Source organism: Solea solea, chromosome 3 (genome assembly GCF_958295425.1).
Source record: "Solea solea chromosome 3, fSolSol10.1, whole genome shotgun sequence".
NCBI classification, from domain to species: Eukaryota; Metazoa; Chordata; class Actinopteri; order Pleuronectiformes; family Soleidae; genus Solea; species Solea solea.
Window position 1 is genome coordinate 28050754 of NC_081136.1, and position 21725 is coordinate 28072478.

The 21725-nt window shown below is 42.1% G+C and overlaps 1 protein-coding gene across 1 annotated transcript in view; it reads left to right on the forward strand.

Annotated features, from left to right (window-relative positions):
• The first annotated feature begins 13514 nt into the window (after nucleotides 1–13514).
• tafa5a (TAFA chemokine like family member 5a) overlaps nucleotides 13515–21725 on the forward strand; it is a 151202-nt gene continuing 142991 nt past the window's right edge. Inside the window, exon 1 of the mRNA XM_058623506.1 lies at nucleotides 13515–14462. Within this exon, the coding sequence (XP_058479489.1) occupies nucleotides 14360–14462 (103 nt within the window). The 5' untranslated portion in view covers nucleotides 13515–14359. The remainder of the gene's footprint in view (nucleotides 14463–21725) is intronic.

Here is a 21725-nt window from a genome sequence, read left to right on the forward strand (position 1 = left end):
TATCTATATATATAGATATAGATATATATATATATATATATATATATAGATATATAGATATATATAGATATATAGATATATAGATATATAAAAATGGATGCAGTCTTTTGCTTGCAAAACAAAATCCAGAGCCACGAGAGTTTAAATGTGCTGCGCTGTTTCCTCTGAAATTGAACGTGATTTACAAAAGTGACACCTTGTTCTATTGAAGAAGACCAATAACGTTACAAATCAAGCGAGAAGTATCGGCTCATTATCTCAAAAGTACAGTCGTCTCCTGTTGGCTTGGCGTCCACATCCATCCATCCATCCGTTAGCCGATATGTGCCGACTTTTGATCGCTGTGTCCCGTGTCATCGTGTGGTCATGTGACCGACGTGGACCGATTCATGCCACTGTTGACAGCTCTGTGTGGGTGTGGGGGGGTTGAATTTCCAAACTTTTTAGGGAAATCTACCCTGGGAAGATTGCGCATACCAAAAGTGAATCAAAACAGCCCAAGGAAGCCGCCGTCAATGAAACGCAGACGCAAACTGACGGAGAAACGTGACATAATACATTTTCAAAAATATTTTCTAGCGTTAACTCTGCTCCCTAGTATTTACAATAAACCAATTTTTTGTGCATACAGTCTGGTTTTATTGCATCACAGAAGGAAAACACAAGTAAATGTTCCCACATTCCAAATGCTGTCACATGTACACAAGACATATCAAGTGTGTTCCCAATTCCTCTGGCGTGCTTTCATCCCCTGAGTCTTCTGTATATTGCCATTGCCAGCTAAGATGGTTTGATAGCGCAGACACATATCCCACATCCCTAGATCTCTTTTGGGTTATTTTATATTTAGGCTTCTAGTGGCTGGTCTCACATGGCTGCACGAGCCTCTTGCTCAACACTGCGCCGAGAATCCATAAAGTCGCCCTGAGGATTCTGTCCTGTCAATTTGTGTGTGTGTGTGTGTGTGTTTTTCTTTCCCTGAGAATACTGATTTCTGCCCTTCATGCTTCTCCTCTATTTCTCAGTCATAACAGTGAGGAGAAATAGATAAAAAAAAAAACACACGGGGCCAGGCAGAAGAAATGTGCAAAAGAGCAAGCTGGGCTAAGGAGACCAGAGTCCATGAGACCTCCAGAGAGAGAAGAGCGAGAAGAGTTTGGCTGAGAGACGGGGTCTGGGGTTTGACTGAAGATTTTCAAGGGTGCGAAGAGGAGACCGGGAGCAAAGAGTGGAGACTGAAGTTTGGATATCAAAATGTGGGGGTGGAAAGCTGGAATGCAAAAGAATTGAGAAAGAAGGGAATGTGCAGTGTGGGAGAGTCCAGAGTTGGGGAAGCGGTACGGAAACAGAGTGAAGCAATGGCAAAGTTAGCGGATCTCGTAGATTTAGGCCGGGTCAAATAAGAGCGAGGGGGAAGGGACGACTAGAGAGAGATTAGTCTCCTTCCTGCTGGTCTGGAATTGATTAAATATACAAGGTGGCTGTTCCTGATCGAATACGGATGATTAGCAAGCGGATTGCCAAACAGCCCAGTGCGGTATTGGAAAGTGAAATGGAAAAGCACTTCCTATACAACTGTGAATCGTTAGCCTTGTATTTGTTCATGATCTAATGCTGACACTTTGAAAGCGATGTATAGAAACAGGGATTTGTGGTCTTATTTCAGCAGCAACCCTATCTGTCACTGAAGCTTCCACAGTAGAGGCACAGTTTCCATTCTACATGTGACGTATTACAGGCTTGAGACTGAGTATTTAAACCAATGGGACATTTACACACAGTGGCTGCGATTAGTTCAACTCGCCTCCTATTTTCCAGACTCCACCCCCCCCTAGTATCTTATAACACCGCTTCATATGGGATCATTTCACATTCCCAGAGAAATGTATTCATTACCATGCAAATTAGTTTGGGAGTCGTTGACTTAAAGCATTCTCCATACTTCATTTCATAGTCTGTAAATGCAATTAATGGGACTTGTTGAGAAGAAAGAGTATTGCCTGCAGATAATTGTCATTGTTGGGTATCCTATTAAAATGTCCCCCCCTCCCTCCCTGTAATACATAGCATTGAGAGGAAGCGGTAGCCATCACGTCACCGCAACAGAGGCCCCATAATGGGATAATAAAACCTCTTTCATCCGCCACGACGAGCGCGATACACGCAACAAAGATGATTTCCGACATGATTTCTCCCGTTCAATTACCAGTCTTGAACAATCTATGCAAATAGGCTACCTGCAGCGCCCAGCGGTACTGGATGCTGCGTGAAATCCTACTTAGCCGGGAGTGGGGAGGAGCAATATTTAGGGTGGAGGGGTTATGGAGATGTAAAAGCAGCTGGCGAAGAGAGGTAATTCAATCAGGGACTCGAATGGAGAACGAGCAGGAACGAGCACAGCTACAGCCCGTTTCTTAATCTTTAAAGAGGCAGGAGAGACTTAATCTTAGAGGAAGTGGTTCATCGCTATGGCGATAATCTACGATCTGGCGCAATCAGATCCAGGTGACAGACAAACAGCCCCGAGCAAATATAGATAGAGTCACTGGACACATGTTATGTCTGCTGCTGCTGCCCACAGAAGGCAAACAGCTGTGATGGGCAAGAGAGTGGAGATGGGTTATTACTCCGGGTTAGAGATGGAAAAGCATATATGGGGCTGATTTCTAATAATCTCGTGACATTTCACCATTTTTTTTCTTATCTCGCCGTTCATGATGTGTTCCAGCTCTCCAGCAACACAAACGCGCTCCCTTTTTGCGATAAACAATCGCCGAATTACATTTCCCGCCCCGAAGCGACAGCAGAGCGATGATTATGAAAATGCTCGGTATCAGTTAGTTTCGTCTAAAGACGGAGACGGGAGCAACAGTTTAGCCTGACCCGAGGGTTGGTTGAAAAAGAAAAAGAAAAAAGGAGGAGGTAAACTGAAATAAACTGATTAAATATAGTGAGATTTAGCTAAGTTAAGAGGCCGTGGCTTCAACCTTAGGGGCCGGGTTTAGGGGCCACTTTTGCATTTGCACACGTCATGTTCTACATGTTCATAGTAAATGAGGATCATTTTTAAGAATGGTCAGGGTTGTGTGTCGAAATAAAAAAATAAATAAGTCTCTTATTAAACATTCATTTCCATAATTTAAAAATGTTCTATTTAGGAATGGCTTATAGCTTTGTCTGAAAATTTGGAAAACCGTGTGGTTTGGGTTGTACAGCACTAGATCTCAGTCATTATCTTTTCACATTTATTAATTCTTCAATACATGTTCACTCTTTTGTAAACAAAACAAGTGTGAGACAAAGGAAATGTCTTCTTTTAAACAGTAATTGATTTACAGTATTGTTTTCACTCTGATACTTTAATACTTAGTCTTAAAATTAAATTTCTTATTACAAAAGGGTTTATTTACATCATGTGCCTGTCCAGTTTGGGTTGTAGAGTCTCAGGCATTGTGTTTGACATTCATTCTTAAACACAATAATCAGTGGATGTTCTAAACGGTAATATTTAATCCCAGTTTTTCCACTTACAGATGTGATACAGTGTAATCTCCTTCATCTTCTGTGCTTCATTTTCTTTTTGGCTTTGGCTTTTGGCGAGCCAGACACAGCCCACACAGATGCACCTGGTGGCCATTTGTAAGTGACAACAAAGACGTGTGTGTTTGGAACAGGTGCGTCACTCTGTTCCTACCGCGTCGTTCACTTGGGAACCGGCTCTCATCCCTGCTGTTGCAAGTCATATCATCCCTTAGCTCTGTTTCCATTAGCCTGCAAGCTGTGCCGAAATGTTAATACGGCGGGTGAAGGGGAACGCGGGGCTTTTTGAGGAGTTCAGCTGCAAGATGTAAGATGGCCCGGCGATGATAGGTCGAGGCATTTATCTCATGCATGTAATCACGGCGATGGACATCATCATCTGTAATGTCAGAATTGGATTCATTTTGCACACGTGGGAGAAGACGCGCGCACGTCGCCCGCGCCGTGTCTCTATCCTGCAGGATTGCTGGTAATCAGAGATGTCAGCAGAAGGTGCTGGGATGGATTGTGCTTTGATCTCCGTCGCACATCTCCATTAGACGAGAGGGTAATAACACTATATCATCATATCAGCTCATAGCTGGATGTTCTGTCACCGCCGCTTTGGCAGGTTGAAGAGTGGAGAAGTTATGTGTCAATTCCACACCAGGAACACAGTAAAATACTACCTGACTGTATATATTTGAAGCGGGGTGTTGAGTACGGCACTAAAAAAAAGTTAAATGATGGCATCGGCCTCATGAAGCATCTAAATGCGTCACATGGCAACGCGGTAATAAATTGTCCAAATATTGGGGTTGTTTCACACACGTCCTGTGTAAGTAGTATTTCAGGAAGAGCCACAGTGTGTCATGTCGGACTCACAGATTTAATGCTGTGCGTTTTCTCGTACGTCAACAACCGAGATTAGGCAGTAAAACTGCTCTTCTTCCTCCGACTCTGGCCGAATATTGACGACGTGTGCGTCATGAGACACTTCAGAGGTTCATGGTCATAGGTGGTCGGCTTTTTATTGTTGTTTGTTTCTTTTGGACAGAGTCCGTGGGTGTTTGAAAGGCGCTTGAAATGGAATGTAGTATTATTATTATTATTATTGTTATTTATGAAGAGAAAAAACAAAAATTGACCACAAAATCAAAATACACACTTTTTGTTTGCAATGTTCGGAATTTGTGTTTGTTCCGACTCTTTTGCGTTCTTTGTAGTTTTTTGGTTTGCGATTCTGACCATGGGCGGGCCTTAGGAAGCTACCTGCTGATTGGCTACTGAGTGTTGGAGCACAACTCAATGGACCAGAAGTAGTCACAGGTATGGACTCTGGAGCTCATTCCCCAAGTTTTCCCCGTCGACATCCGACAGAATGATTTTAAGCATCTAACGTTTATAATCTGACAAACGTGAGATACATACAATTATTTTGTAAGCGACTCCAAGCCCGTGACTACTTTCCGGTCCATTGAGCTGTCGCTCCAAAACTCAGTAGCCAATCAGCAGGCAGCTTCCTAAGGCCTGCCCATGGTCAGAACTGCAAACTACAAACAACAACAAGTGCAAAGGAGGCGGGGCAAACGGAATTCCGATCCTTGCAAACAAACTCGTATTTTCAATCCAATAAAATACAATATTTTTGAGCGATTCAATCGATATTTTATTTGCAATTTGTGTATTTTGATTGTGTGGTTCATTTTTGTTTGCTCAATTCATAAAGTGTTGCTTGGTTCCGGGAAAGTGTTGACACAAATCTAATACTGTACAGCAGAGCACCTGGACATTTAAGAGGTATTTGTTGACATATTGTCCCGTCAAAATCCTGTATCTCCAAATATGGCATTGCAACTGATTTATTTATTTATTTACAGAGCGTTGATGTGTCGGCGCGTCCCCGGCCACCTCTGGTTGTTGCGTTTACTGCACATATACGGGTCAAGGTCTTAATGAATCTCCCATATTTTAACGTTTTAATGAGACCAGGGTTTTCCAACTGCTCTCATATTACCACAAACAGCATAAATCTTGTTTATACCTTTTAACGATGAAGCTAATGTATGGCGTGCATGCGTGGGTGAGACGTGCACTTAAAATTCAATGGAATTTTATTTTCCAGATCGTTTCTGTGTGGAGTACCTTGAGGTTTTGATATGATATGATGAATACGTTGGAAAAATGAAATTTGAAGAAGGTGAAGTCGGCCTATTTTTCTCTGTTACTGCTCTTGTTTTCTGTTAAAGTCAGACGGAGAGGAAATGGCTGAAGGACAAAATGTGGCACGCTGCCGTCAGGCTGACGTGTTATCAGCGCAGCAATTAACTAGCCGACTCTGAAGACGCTCAGCCCCCGTATGAAGTCTGCATCCGCTTTCTTCCTCGCTCTGCATGGCGAACCACTGTCTCGCACATATTTAGCGAGTTCAAAAAAAGGCTTCTTGCTTCCCCATCTTTCTCTTAATCCATGACAGTGAGCAAGGGCCCGCTGTGGAGAAGATTTTATATGCTTAAATCACTCAGTGGCAAGCTAAGTTCAAAGCCCTCCTTGGTGGCCCAATAAAGAGGAAGTAGCTTGTGTCTGGATGGATCAAAGGGAAGAAAGGGAGAGGGGGAAAAAGAAAGGTCAGGTCTCAGATGCTCCCACACTGAGAAGCTCAGCCCCGCGCTGAAAGGAGGAGAGGCTTCCCACAGGGTTTTCTATTACTGACACAATTGCCGCTGCTGCTTCGCTGTCATTTTACATGTTCTTTATTGTTTGGCATACGAAGAAAAACACAACACTGCTTGACTGTGTCTCGGCTCCCGTTTAACTCTTGATTCTTCATTCTTTTTTTTTTTTTTAGATGTTCAAGCTGTCTTTGCACATTTTGACTTCGAGAAAGGTGTAGAGAAACGCCTCCAATTAATTAAAAACTCCCGTGTTCACCTTGTTTGAACACGTGACCTTACAATGTATGAGATACCTTAACCGTGAAACCACCCTGGCGTGCGTGCGTTGTCATCCGCCGCTTTAATTAGGAGGGACACTGTTCGGGCAAATGTGCTCGGGAAACCTGTAATAGGAAGATTTTAAGTGTCTGCCATTAAAGTGATCCTTTACTAGGACACAGCTTGTTAGGCTCACAGTGAAGACAGTGACCACCTGATACACTGTGAGCTTCTGAGACTCCCTGCCAGGCCAAAGTGTTTAACAACAATACAGTTTCTTTGACAAATTTGGTTTTGCTACAAAAGCATATTTAAGGGGATAAGTTTTCATCGTATTAAGTATTCTTACCTGTAGAGGCACTAAGTTTGCTGCTTTGGTTCATTAAAGTTTTTGTGCCTCCCTTTTACTTAATGTTTCAAGGACTTGTCAAATCAATTACAACTACCACTTTTAAATGAGGAGGCTTTTTTTGGGAGAGGATTGGAAGCGGTTTGAAGCGTTTACATTCAGTTATGTTAAATTAAAAAAGTAGCTTGTTTCAATGTACTCTGAGAAAAAGTTGCTTAGTTACAAGGTTGTGTTGTGAAAAAAGGACAAGGGGACACAAATCTCACATGTATTGTTTTTTATTAAAGGCAAACCTTTACAAATGAAATAGACAAAATAAAATATGTAAACGCATAATGTATCAGTCAAAATGGGTCAAAGGTCACAAATGTCACTCACTCAGGGACCTTACTTAGTGCCAATTCACTTGTTCTCGTCATTCCCCTGTCTGTCCTCATCATTCTCATGTCCTCGTCATTCCCCTGTCTGTCCTCATCATTCACATGTCTGTCTTCATCATTCCCCTGTCCTCATCATTCACCTGTCTGTCCTCATCATTCCCCTGTCTGTCCTCATCATTCACCTGTCTGTCCTCATCATTCCCCTGTCTGTCCTCCTCATTCCCCTGTCTGTCCTCATCATTCACTGTCTGTCCTCATCATTTACCTGTCTGTCCTCATCATTCACCTGTCTGTCCTCATCATTCCCCTGTCACCCCTTATCATTCCCCTGTCCATCCTCATCATTCACCTGTCTGTCCTCATCATTCACCTGTCTTTGTGAGCTTCTTTCTTATACAGAGAGCTACAACTAAATACATGATCTGCCCAGCTTCAGACATTTAGTGACCACTACATAAGCGGAATCCGTTGCCTGTGGGTTCCCATCGTTCTGTCTTCTATTCTGGCTTTGTGCGTGTTTTGTGACGGTGATCCACTGCACCTGTCTTTTTGGATCTCCTTTGCTTGTGTCTGACTGTTTTGACATCCACCATCTTCACTTTTTTATGAATACAGTGGGAGAAGTTGCCTGACATATTAACCTGGAAAAACATGTGCTGGTACAATATGTACGTCTTTGAATTTGAACAGCTTTCTTTTCTGCCAAAAGCTACAACCCGAAGCTACGGCTCCAGAGCACAGGAACACGCAACAATCACAGATTCACAAGCACTGCGCAGCATCGGTAACTTTCTGTACTTTTTGGATACTTTGTCCAGTAGAAACAGATGTCACCATGTCATCACCTCGCAGCCCTTTCTGTCGCCACCGTTCAAACGCAGCACTCTGGTCTTGGATCGCTCTGCATCAGCCTTTTTCTTGGCAGTAGCGTTCCCAAAAAATGGCTCTCGTTTGCGACCAACACCTGTTGTTGGCACCTTTTTCTCTCATAGTGTTGCTGCAACTGTCTTGTTGGATTTAGCAAGCTAGCATAAGCTCTGGCGTTGTCTTCTGAGCAGGCGCGAGTAGTGCACAAAGAGAGGTGGATGGTGTTTTTACAGACATGTCCGCTCCACGTGTGACTAACATCTTTTTATTTCCATGACAATGTATTCATTAATTGGTTACAATGGGGCTGTACAGAGGATTTTAAGCAATACAGTAAAAAATGCTAAGTTAAAGCAATAGCAAAGCAAGAGCTTTGTTGTGATTATGTGATTTGAAAAACCTGACACTATAATCAAGCTTAAACATTAATTAAGGAATGAATGAATTAATTAATTAAAAAAAAAGAACAAGAGGATGGCCTTTATTGCTTTGTTTATCTGTGCTGCAGCACCTATTCATACCATTCATCGCCTTCTCTACAGCCGACGCTTTTATTGGACTTATTTACAGAGACGTGCCGCTCAGACTGCATGGGAAGGATATTTCCACCAAGGATGCTCCTTATCTGATGCTTCAAAGCTGTTGCACTTGGCAGACACTTGCAGATCGTCCCTTTGAAATGCTCGCTCACATTTTAAAAGACCATTTAAAACTCCTCGGATACATGTCGAAATCCATTTGAACTGCAGCATGGGCCAGACCCGAGCACTGCATGCAGCCGTAAACGCACGACTCAACAGAACTAGTGCCACAATGTTATTTCACGATGAGAGAGGATACGATGAAATTGTATTATGGCTCACAGCCTAAAAAAAAAAAGGGCATCAGCTTGTATTGTTTGTAAAACTCTGATCCCTCTGAAGGGAAGGATAATATCCACCAAAATAGCAATATCCGACTTAGTGACTTCATGCCGTCTGTGCCTAGTGCTGTTTGGAGTACTAATATTATGCAGAAGTGTGGGGTAACATATGCGGGGCACAGTTCATGTGTTATATCCAAGCTGAAGCAAATGGCTGTTTGTGTCAGAGACAAACAGAAGGAGGTGCATATGTGCTTGATTGCTTAATTTGCATTCAAAGTGTGTGTGTCTCGATGTGTGTGTGTTAAGGTCCGTGCTGTTGTGTATTTGCTTGCGTGCCAAGCACGCCGTGGCCTTGCTGTACACTCGGTGCCACAGACACTGACACAACAGCATGCCGGAGGCAGCGTGCCAGTGTTTCCAAAGCAGGTCTGTAAACATGTCCACGCTGGAGTGCATTAGTTTTAAGATGATGCAAGAGACAGAACAACACTTTTTCTTTTTTTTTAAAAAATGGAATGAAGTGGATGTGCATGGTAGTCTGTGCTGTGAATTTATGCAACAGTTTGGAGCTTGAGCTTTAAAATCCGGTGAAGAAAAGGCACAAATATATAGGGTTGTGTATATAATTTTTGGTGTGTTTTTTTTTTTCATGTTTAAGACATGGTATGGGAAGACTTTGAAGGAGAAGCGTCACATGATTTAAAAAATTGTTTTTACATTCTTACCAAATTTAAGTTAACAAATGGTTTCCAGTGACTGATGTACTGTATAAGCAGTTGCCTATTTTATGAAACCTCCCCCTCCCAGTCTGGTTTTACAACTAGGCTAATCTAGTGCACCCTACCAGTCACCACAGGGACTACTTGTGATTTCTAGACAGGAAGAAAGGAACTTGTTTGTAATGATGCCCCAGCCAACAGTTTAATGCCATACTGTGTGTTGCATTTTTTTTTTTATTCTTTATAATTACAGTATTTTGCGGTTACGACGACAACCCGCAAACATCCAATACTGGCAACAGAAGGTGAATAAAGTGTTCATTATGGAAATGATTAGAAATAGACAACAGCAAAGGATGAACTATTTTATATGTTCACCAGGGACTTTGTACAGAACAGTAAACCAAAATACATAAAGCTGCTGTGCCATTTCTACTTCTTTTTATATATATATATATATATATATATATATAATATATATACATGTGTGGATATATATATATATATATACACATACATATGCATGTTTATATATGTATATGTTTGTGCAAACATCTTATTATTTTTGCACTTTGTGTACTTGTCACAACCGAACAAGGACTTGAACCCAATAGCACGACTCAGAGACAACTTCCAAAAATATTCCAATTTATTGGACAAAGTAACAAATAAAAATCACTCTCAAAAGGAGGAAAAGTATCAACAGAAAATCACTCTATCGAGGAATCACTAGATAAGCAAAAGGCAAAAGTAACAAATTATAATCACTCACTGGGAGGAGACAAAAGGTCTGGGCAAGGTGCCAAATCAAAATCACTCTTCACGAGGAAAAAACTCTGATGGCTCAAAAAGGGACAAAACAAAGTAGCAACTAAGAAAAGCAAAAACCTTACAAACAATTGACGTGGCATGGATTGGCGTGGGTTCTCTGGCATGACAGACAAGACGAACTGGCACAGGGCAAAGGGCAAAGGGAAGCACAGGCTATATGTGAACTCAAAGTAATGGGGAACAGGTGGAAACAATCAGGGCGGGGAAGATAATCAGACTGGGGGGAAAACTACAGGGGAAGGGCAAGTTAGCTAAAACAAGAGGAAAGAGAGATGTCAAAATAAAACAGGAAGTCACAAGACAAAAAATAGAAGGCAAAACTAAACATAACTTAACACAACTTTCTAGATATGACAGGACTTTACTTTGTTATTTATATTTCTAGCACTGCTACATTTCCTCTACTAACTATCTTAATCTTACTCGTTACTACCAAATAGTTGGACACTTTGAGATTTTAAAGGGTTAAAATCTCAAAAATATTATTAATATTTGACATGTATATTTCAGGCTGAAGTAGCTTTAAAAGACTGACTCCCATCCACCCATCTTTCATACCCATTCAACATGGGGTTAAGTGTCTTGCGCAAGGACACACATTGACGAGAGCCAGGAATTTAACCCACGACCTTCCAATTGGAAGACAACTCACCCTTCCACTGAGCTACCATGGCTACCATAACCCTAACCCTTCCCTTACTCCTCACACTGAAGTACATTTTTATGTCAGAAAGTAATGTTATAAAAAGTGACTTCAACTTCTACAAAAGTAATTTTCTGGTAAGATACTTGTACTTTTACTCAAGTATCCCTTTTAGCTACTTTATACAAGACTGATATCGGGTCAATTAGAGCAGCAAGTCTCCTTGAGCTATATATTTCCTAAACCTAATAGGAAGTTTGTCACTTTCGACCGGGCCATCTTTAAATGCAACACTTCCCATCACTCTCTCTGCCTGTTATTACATTTACCACCTTTTTGTCCATACATCAGCCCCACAACTACCCCAAGACCCACCTGCAGACTCCGACAGGACGTTTAAGATATTTACTAATACAAAACTTTCAAACATGACTGAACTTTATGTTAAACATAGACTTGTATGGAACAATATAGAAGTATATACTGTATGCTTTTTGTCTCATGAGTGGATCATGTTTGTTCAACGTGGACCACGGGATAGTGTGGGCAGTTGAGTTAAGTATGCATGGCAGAGTATGTTGCGGTGAATGCACAGAGGCTACCAGAGCTGCACAGCCAGCAGAACAGAAACACTTTCAGCGTCATGGGGGCAGCCAGAGTGTAAAGTGATCTGGCGCTGTCCGTGGTGCTGCAGCCTCATCCCGTCTGTGATTTGGTCAGCGTTTAAGCGCTGTCCATGGTGCTGTTATGGATGCCACCAGTAAATGCAAAATAATATAAGAAAGTGTGAAATACTTTTATATAAACCATTATTGGACCACAGAAGCACTAAATCAAAAGTATTTAGCTTTTTGTAGATTTGTTTTGTCAAGATGTTTTGGTCTTGATTGACTCAAAAACAGTTTTAAAAACACTTTGTAATATTGTTTATGCACTTTTCAAGCCACTGCATGATCAACTGCTGTTGATCCAAAGTACAGAGCACAGTCTAATGTACAAGTAAGGTGGTGACGCTGTCCGTGGTGCTGAAGTTTCACTGCAATACGTGTTTCACTACATGGCGCTGTCCATGGTTGTGCTGTGTCCACAAAGCTGTTATTGGCGCTGTCCATGGTGCTGAACCCCCTGGCGCCAATACGCAGTCACTTTGCACTGATAGCCAGTGCCTCAATACTGACTGTGGGGGAGATAGTATTCAGATATTACATGAAGTCAACTGCAGTATCAAATTCTGCAAGTAAAACAAATCCTAGTTTAAGGGGATATTTGTAAAATAATGATCGATAGTACCACAGTGACTTTGAGTATTTAAAATGGTTACTGCAATCCCCTTTCAAAACATGGTAGAACGCGGTTGCCAATGTTTCGAGAAGAGCAGTCCTAATAAAACGTGGTTTACCAGTGTAAAATCTCAATATTTAACAGAGGAGTCTGGTGTATTTAGCGAAAGCACTGCTGATCACGATCCTCTTCCACTCTTCCACCGCTGTCACGCATCTCCCCTGCAGACCCTAATTTACCTTCTCCTCTGGACAAGACGTTTTTTAGAGGGGTGATTGGGCTTTTTATGTTTGATAATGTTTGACATTTACAACACAAAGCTGCAGCACCATGGATTTGGGCAACCTGTGTGTGAACATGCAACAAGCTGCATTATTTGGGAGAGTGGCAGTGAGTGGAACAACTGACCAAAACACCAGTCTTTTTAGGACTTAATTATCAATATTACATATGTATTCAATTTGTATAAAATTTAATACATATATGAAATTATATAGTGAAGAAAAAGTGTTCAGGAAACCAGAATGTTTTATTTTATATTGTAGATTCTTCTCTCTCTGTGTGAAGTTCACATTCCTTTAATTAATTTACTGACATACTGTATTTTGCACTAAAAATGTATGAAAGTTAATGTGTGACATCCTCCCTAGTACTGCAGCAGTTCGCTTAGAGTACTTTTAATCTTCCAGAGAGCCAAATAATATATTCTATTGTAAAGCTTTGGTCACATGAATTACCTTATGATAATATTGCTGGACTCATGACACAATTAAATAACCCTGAAAACATTGGACGTCCAGTAACATGTGCATTTATTGAGAACGAAGACATCCCATAATACCCCAGTAATATAACTGACTTCCCAATTGCATAGTTATACCTATATGACAATGAGGGATTGAGTGATATTTGTGTGTGTGTGAATTATGTGGCTGGATGAACACATCGCCACTGGGCACGTGCGGCATATCACTTGATATTTATCGATCTAAAAACAAACAAACGTCAATGTGAAGCCGCAGTAAAAGCCACGAATCGCGCTGATTGCATGGTGTTAAACGATTTATCCGGAGTATAGCGGCGTCATGTTGCTGTGATCGCACTGTTAAACCGCGACCTCAAGTGGGTTTTTGCCTTATTGCTGACGCAATAACGATTATTTAAATCTTTCACTTTGGACAAAGTCACTTTGAGTCACACAGTGCGCACCTTTTTCCCCACCTCGCGCTCCTTTTCCCACCACCACACACATCCATTCTCCATCCTCTTCTTTTTCCCTCCCGCATCCAGAGACTTATCTCCGTCTCCAAAATCGTCAGCTGAATGGACTTTTTCTCCCTCCTCCTTTTACGACCAATCCTCCTTCTTCCATCCATCCTTCCTGGCGGCTTTTATTAGGACCTCGTTTATTTTCTGGTCGCCCCGCTCTCTGGACTATGCCGTCGGGGGCTGCCGGGGCTGTAGAGGACCGTGGAAACCCACCGCAGGTGCGATGAGGTTTTACGACGCTGCGGTACAGATGATTGAACACTTTGATTATTAACTCAGCGCAATTTTTTTTCCAGGAGCCGCCGCGCTGCGCTTTCCTTTCACTGAAATATAGGACGGAGGGGTGGAAAAAAAGAGGGTAACATACTTTTGGGGGAAAAATCAAAGGCACAACTTGTGTTCCGGAACGAATCTTAAAGCACTGCTTTCATTCATTCTCAAACTGGCGTTCGTGTGAGGAAGATGTGACCCTTTTTTTTTTTTGCCTTCTTTTGCGCACAGGCACGTCCGATTGTATCTAATGAGCGAAGCGCTGCTTTCCTTTCAGTTGCTCGATGTTCACACGTCTTTTTGTTGGATTACACGAGGGGACATGAGCACAGTGAGAGGCCGAGGAGCTGGATTGTAAGATTACCACCTTTGCTTTTTTTTTTTTCTCCCTTCCCCGTCTCTTCAAAGAGGAAGTGCTCTCTCTGTATGTTCAATGGCTCCAGTGTCGAGGCGCAAAGATGCCAGTCGCTGGCCGAGGATGTCATCAACTTTCTGGGCTGTGCTGCTTCTGACAGCGCTTCTTGTTCTCTACTGCGGTAAGTCCGGTCACTCTGTCTGTCTTCCCCCCCCTCTCCCCTTTCACCCCTCTTCTTCTCTCCCCCCCCTCTCATATCGGCTTTTGTGAACGTTGGCCGCAGGTGCCAGTGCGCACACGGTGACCGCGTCCATGAGGCAAACCTCGGGCCACATAATCATAGCACTGCTATTGGCAAATCGCTCCATGAGCATCGACCCCACGAGTTGTTAACGTGTCTTTTTCTTCTCTCTCTTAACAGTTATTGGGAAACACACACACACACTTGGACAGCAGTCTTAGTGAGGACACTCACTACACTATGTGCCTAATTCTAACCCTTAACCCTAAAACCAAGTCTCTCCGAAAAAGCCCCTTAAAGTTGTGAGGAACAACCAAAATGGCTCCACTTTCCCAAAATGTCCTTGCTTCCTGTGGTTTATACGTTTTAGTCCTCACAAAGAGACACATACAAGCACACACACACACATTTGTACAGCTATCTCAGTGAAGACATAATGCATTCCTTAGTATGTAACCCTAACCCTTAATCGAGCCTAAACCTTATTCCGTACCTAACACTAAAACAAGGTACTGTCATGTGTGAGAGGACTTGAGGACCACCCAAATTGCCCTGCATGCACACACACACACACACACACACTGCTCTCTTGCTTAAAAACACACAGAGGAGCCATGAGCTGGCACTTTTACAGAGAAAAAAGGCTTAGATGTGATGGAAACGTTGCCTTTATTGGCTACTGCAAGCGTTTACTTTGAACTGGGGGTTGAACTTAAGTGTGGCCTAATTAAGCATCACATGACTCCCTTTAATTCTCTCTCCCACTCACTCTCTTTTAAGAGCACGCACACACGCACACATGCACACATCTCTCTCCTGAGGGCTGTGTTGCTGTCAGACTGAGTTACTGAGGTCAGACAGTTAAACATCTGTCATATTGACTCCTCACTGCACACTGGTTACAGAGATGTATACAGCGTTCATACAAGACACAACTACATATATATATATATATATATATATACTTAGCATGATCTTTTTGTTTCTAACCCTGAGCTGGTCAGAAACGTGTGTCTTTCATTTGTCGTTCCCTGGCTCTGGCTCTCGCACCTTCTCTCCAACACTCTTTTTTTTGCTCCTCATCTGAGTCACTTGTAAGGAAAAATCAGGCTGGCACACCGTGCTCCAGTCTGCTGTGTGTGTGTGTGTGTGTGTGTGTGTGTGTGTGTGTGTGTGTGTGTGTGTGTGTGTGTGTGTGTGTGTGTGTAAGGGGGAAAAAAAAAAGTGGAGGCTACAGTATATGCGTGCAATAGCCATGATAAACCCATTACAAAAAGACCGGGCTGTCTTATTATCTGCTGAGCTAATGATTGATGTAATAATCTTGTCTTTGAGCACATTAGCTGTGCCGCTGCCGCCACTGCCGCTGCCGCTGCTGTTGTTGTTGTGGAGAGAAAAAAAACCCACATATTTCGTTCTGGGATCATTTCTGTGAGTTTTACATCCAGCGTCCACACTGGTCCACTCCACGCACCACACCACTCTCGTTTCCATCTCTTTTCCAGCCACAGTGGACAGATGGTTGAGTTTTCTTTGTAACCACACAGGTCCCAGGTTAATCAATGGTTGGGGGGGGGTTTATAGGAGTGAAAGCTTCTGGATAGAGGAGTCTTTTTCTCCTTTGACGGTGCCTTAGGCCATGTCGATTGATCTCCTGCTTGTGTCCAATCAATGGTGCTTGGATGTTTGTTTCAGTCAGCAGTCTCTGAACAACAGCCTACAAAGAGCCTGACCTCCTACCAGGCAGCACCTCAGCCCTTCTGGAACCTAATAATGTGAGCGATAGTGATTGCGGGATTTCTTGTATTTCCTCCTCGCTCCTCAGCCACATATTATGGCTCAGAAATGTTTCGGTTGCCCGATCGTTTTAAATGCTGCTTGTGGAAAACTCACGAGTAACATTATCTGTCCAAGTCTCTCTTTTGTTGTTATTTGACGGGTAAACTAAATTCCCATGGGTGTTTTTTTTTTTTTCTTCTTTCTGCCATTTCCATTTCTTCCCCTATTTAGCACTTAATTTAGTTTTAGATTGTGGTCTTTATTGCTGATAATTCTCCAATCACTCAACTTGCTCTGCTCTCACTTTCTCATTTAGGTCTGTGTTTGTACTCATCCATTTCCATTTTGCTTGACCTTCCTCGTCTGTGCTGTCTTTGTCCTCTTTTCATATTTATCACTCCTCCACTTTGTTCTTGTGTTCTTTGATATTGTGGTCCGTGGCGGTCAGTCTTTATCTCCATTTTATGCTGTTTTCTTTTTATATTTTTTTCCCCTCTGTTCTCTTTGTGGCACATCTTTAATTCCACTTCTTTCATAGCCTATAATTTTATAATCAGCCTTCTCTTTTCTTCTCTTCTCTTCTCTTCTCTCTTCCAAACTATTTAGTTTGTCCATTGTGGGCTGTTATATAAACATGGTGGTCCGTGATATAAAAATGCTCATTCTGGGGGTAACAAAAACAACAATAACATTTTCAATCAGCTGATTTTACACTCCAATTTCTGTCAAATTAAAAGAAAAAGCTTCACCTAGGGCTGTGCAATTAATTGAAATGTGTGTGTTAATTCCGATTATGGCCCCAAACGATTGTAAAAACATAAGAATCTCAACAAAGTTATTATTGAAATATGGGGGCTTTTATTATGAAAACAACGCTTTTAATGTTGTAACGGTGTCTGACTTCCCGTCCCGCTCGTCATCCGGCGGCGTGAGTAAAGCTATATACAATATACAATTATGTAGGTAAATTCAAAAGGTTCGTTCAGATTTCCGCGTTTGAAGCCACTTTTGTTTTTAACCATTTGAGTATGAGGCGATGAGCAATGGTTGAAATAACCACGATATTAATTTTGACCCCAAATAATCGCGATTATTATTCTTTCTGTAATCGAGCAGCCCTAGCTTCACCCAAATCTTTACACGCTGTACCTTTAAACCTTACCCATATTTAAAATGTCCATCAACTTGTCACTAAAGAGTTTTTATGAAGCTCAGTGTGAGGTCAAATGCTATTAAACGACAGTCCAAACCAAGCTGGCAACTGTTGGAATTGGTCATTATTTGCTTTTAATAATCAATACAACAAAAGTAATTCTACATTTGACTGTGTTGCATCAAAAATCGTGGCTTTGTTGTTGTTTTAAAAATGATTACAGTGGACTTACTGTATTATTCCTCCTATTTTCACTCCTATGATCAAATTGTACAGGTCCTAAGCTGCGTTGACTGTTTGACTTTTTCCTGATGTGTTGGAGGGGGAAAAATAGCAATGTAGATGATGACGTGCACTTCATAGAGTAGTTATTAGTAGCAAGGACACATTTAACTTCACAGTGCTGCAGTTGCACTCAAAGGTGTGTGTGTGTGTGTGTGTGTGTGTGTGTGTGTGTGTGTGTGTGTGTGAGGGGCAGCTCTGTTATTACAGCTGTCAACATCCAACTTCACTCAGGCCAATCTGAGGGGGACAGATTGAAGAGGAGCGAGAGATTTGTGGCGGAGGGAGGGAGACAAGAAGAGGCATGTGAACACAGCGAAGGCACGGGGGTGGAATAATATTCCTGACTAAGTGCAGACTATAAAGAGAAAGAGACGCAGGAAACGGGGGAAGTTTGGAGAAAGCCAAAAAAAAGAAGAAGTAGAGATAGAAGGTGACAGAAGGAAAGAGAAGGCTGGATGAGGAGAGAGAAGATAAATGACAAGAGCTCAACTGTTTAAACGCTTCTCCTATAATCCGCTGTTGGAAACTCTGATCACACCACAATCTTTCAGTACCGTCTGAATACATTTCCAAAAAAAAAAAAAGAAAGAAAAAAGCAATGTATTGTGTGCACTAGCTCCCTCCTCTGGAAGCTGCCGGTCATGCATTTGTTTGCTGACAGTGCTATTATGTATTCATGAGGCTGTAGCCGTGAGCTCTGGCTAAGGCGTTGCTAATCAGTATGCTAATCTTAGCAGGATGCTACCTTTAGCAGTTGCTAAGGAACATAGCAGAGCCGTGCGTCTGATCTGAACGGCAAAGAGGAGTCAAAGAGATGAGGAAAGACCGAGTAATGAGGAGTGAGGGGGAAGAAGCAAGAGGGAAGGTTAAGGTAGTGACAGAGGAAAGGAAAAGCAACACCTTTTCTTTTTTGTTGTTGTTGCTGCTTTTGAACTGGCTGCTTATTAGTTGCTGCTTTTGAACTGGCGGATTCAGTCCAGCCTTTGGACCAGAACCCTCCTTCACAGGTGGATCCAAGCACATACATATAAGGAAACCATGTTAATATTCTTTTTTTTTTTTTTCTTTTTTTTGCCAATTTTCATGTTAAATTGAAGTGAATTTACTGTAAATAAACACTCCCAAGAGGGAAAATAAATGCAATTTATTTTTAGCTCAGGTGAAAAGTATAGGCCTACATAATAAAATAGACAATTCAATGCAAAGCAAATTTACTGTGACGGTTATATGTTTTTTTCCCTCGACCTCTGGTGCCGTAAGGGCTGGAAAAGCTGTGCAAGTTAAAAGAATACGGATCAAAAAGTAATAAATTATTTTGACAGGAAACACGTTTGCGAAGTGATTCGTGATATCCGAGGGAATGGTCATTTTTTATACATTTTTTAAATGATTACTGTGTGATATTTGTGCAGATCTGTGAGAAACAAAGATGTTCTCTTCAGTCTGTAGAGTATGATGTGTATTGTTTAAGACAGTAATTAATCTCCAGGGATATTTTGACACATGTTTTGGCTTGAACACATATTTTGTGACTTTTTTTTTTTTGCAAATTTGAAAATATAGTCCAATTTGGACTATATGCCAAATCACACAGGTGGGTTTTCTCTGGGTTCTCCAGTTTCTTCCCACAGTCCAAAAACATGTAGATTTGGGGATTTGGGCAAAGTGGACACTCTAAATTGACTATAGGTGTAAGTGTGAGAGAGGATGGCAGGAGGCGACCCTCATGTGGAGGATAAAGTGGTAGAAGATGGATGGATGAACGGGTGGATGCATTAAAAGCTCAGTTTCAGGGTCATACAGATATATGCACACAGCCATGACCTACTTGCAGATACATGAACATCGCCCAGCAAGGATGCAGAACAAAACATGCAGAAAGGTTGGACACACACACACACACACACACACACACACACACACAAACCTGTCAATAAGGACACATCATTGACATAATGCATTCCCTAGCCCCTTACCTTCACCTTAACTGTCACAACTAAGTGCCTTATTCTAAACCCAAGTCTTAACCCTGAAAAAGCCTTTTAAAGAAGTGGGGCCCATACAAAGATATTTTTTTTACTTTGTTTGGACGTCACAAAGATATGAATACAAATGCACTCACACACATGCATGAACACACATTTCTCTGCGGTTGGGGACCCAGCCTTCCTCCGCTGCTACTTTAAACCTCTCCCATCAGACCACTCCATCTCTCAGCAGGGGCCCCCGTGTTTCCGTCTGCCCGTTTGTTTGTGACTCGCTGTTGCTCTGCGTCTCAAATCCAAAACAAATGGATTGTTAGCTAGTTTGACAGTTACCGAGACCTGCAGCCTGAGGGCAAGTGTGGAGGAGAGATGGTGTACGGTGCGACCCACCCAGGTGTCTCACCTCCACGCCATAAGGGCTCACATTATTCAGTCTTGCCCCGGCAGTGATAGAGAAGACGCCTATCTGTTTACATGCCTGCATACACGTGCATAAATTTCTGTCTGAGAACCTTGTGCGGCTCATATGATTTACCAGCCAAGAAAAAAAAGGGGACTGGGCTGACCTCGAAAAACGAAGGAACTTGTAGGTGAACACATGCACATATTTGAATATCTTATCCTATTTTCAGCATAGCCTAAAGCTTATTCCTCTGCAGGGAGGGAGACACAGAGAGGAGCCACTGTCAAGAAGGAGCAGAAATGGCTGCCGATGGCCTCGGGATGTAAATTCATAAAGGGAGTCAACTTGTTGAGTTTTCCACTGAGAAAGCCAAGAGCCACGTTACGGACCCCGGAAATTGGGCCAAAGACGGCATGCATATTTGAACAGCTTTGTAGAGGGTGGCGTTGTAAAATTTAAACACCGCGATGAGTGCGATTGGAAGTGAAGGAGCAGCGAGTGCAGAGGGTGTTGCATACGGGAAGCGTCACGTTTTGGTAAGGCAGGGAAGGAATATTAAGACGCTTCTCTGCAATACTGAGCAGCATTGGGATCATTTTCAGAGAGCAAAAGCACCAATTGACATAAAATGGGAGATGGCATTGTGGCCACAGGCGGTGCATTACTCTGCCTCATGTCTCAACTTGCTGCTGCTGCTGCTGCTGCTGCTGCATGTTGTTGTCATGGCAGTGAGCACATAGAACATTTTAGAATTAAGAGGGGGCACATAGGCAACGGGCTATTCATCATCGTATACGTTTTAAAAATGTGTTGTTTCCAGAAAGGCAATTATATCAAACTAGGGACCATCTTTTTCCTCCCCAGACATGGTGCTAAATTTGACAAGTTGGATTGCTTACAACCCTATTCCTCTTATCTTTCTTTCTTAAATTAATCATGAACATCTGTTGTACTGCAGGAGAAGTTTGCAGTTTTCACCTTGAAGTCTTTCAAACTTGATCGAAGTTCTGCAACATCTGTCACTCAGTCCGACACTTTAGCCCAGATTGTTGTACGCACTTGCTGTTGGCATCTGGGTTTGCACGGACATTCATGTTTCCTCAAGGATGCATCCTGCTGATTTATGTTATCCCCTCCTCATCCCTCTTGCGTCTAAAGCTGCTTCAACTCATTCCTCGGATCATTGCGATTGAAATTGGTGTGCGTTTTTGTTGCTCATGAGTTTCTGCAGTCTTTAAAATAAGTAGGTATCGCTATTGTGAACGTTATTCTGCTCCTGTTTGGTTGTCATGAACAGAAACAATGCATTCTTTTACTCTGTGTTCTTTGTCTGAAAACTAGTTCTGTCAAGCAATACTATTAGACCTGACTGAGGGGGCATTGTAGTTTACACCAGTGTTTATCCAGTCACACTGCTCAGCAAGTAGATTTTTGAGCATTAATCAGGTGCTTCTTTGTGTTTTCAATCACACTGATGAGCTGATGATGGCCAGAATTTACAGAAATAAATTTCAGAGAAGGAGTGGCCAAAATTCCAAGATCTACTTTGGAGGAATTAGTAGTTTGGGGATGAAAATGAATCTTTAAATAACAAAAAC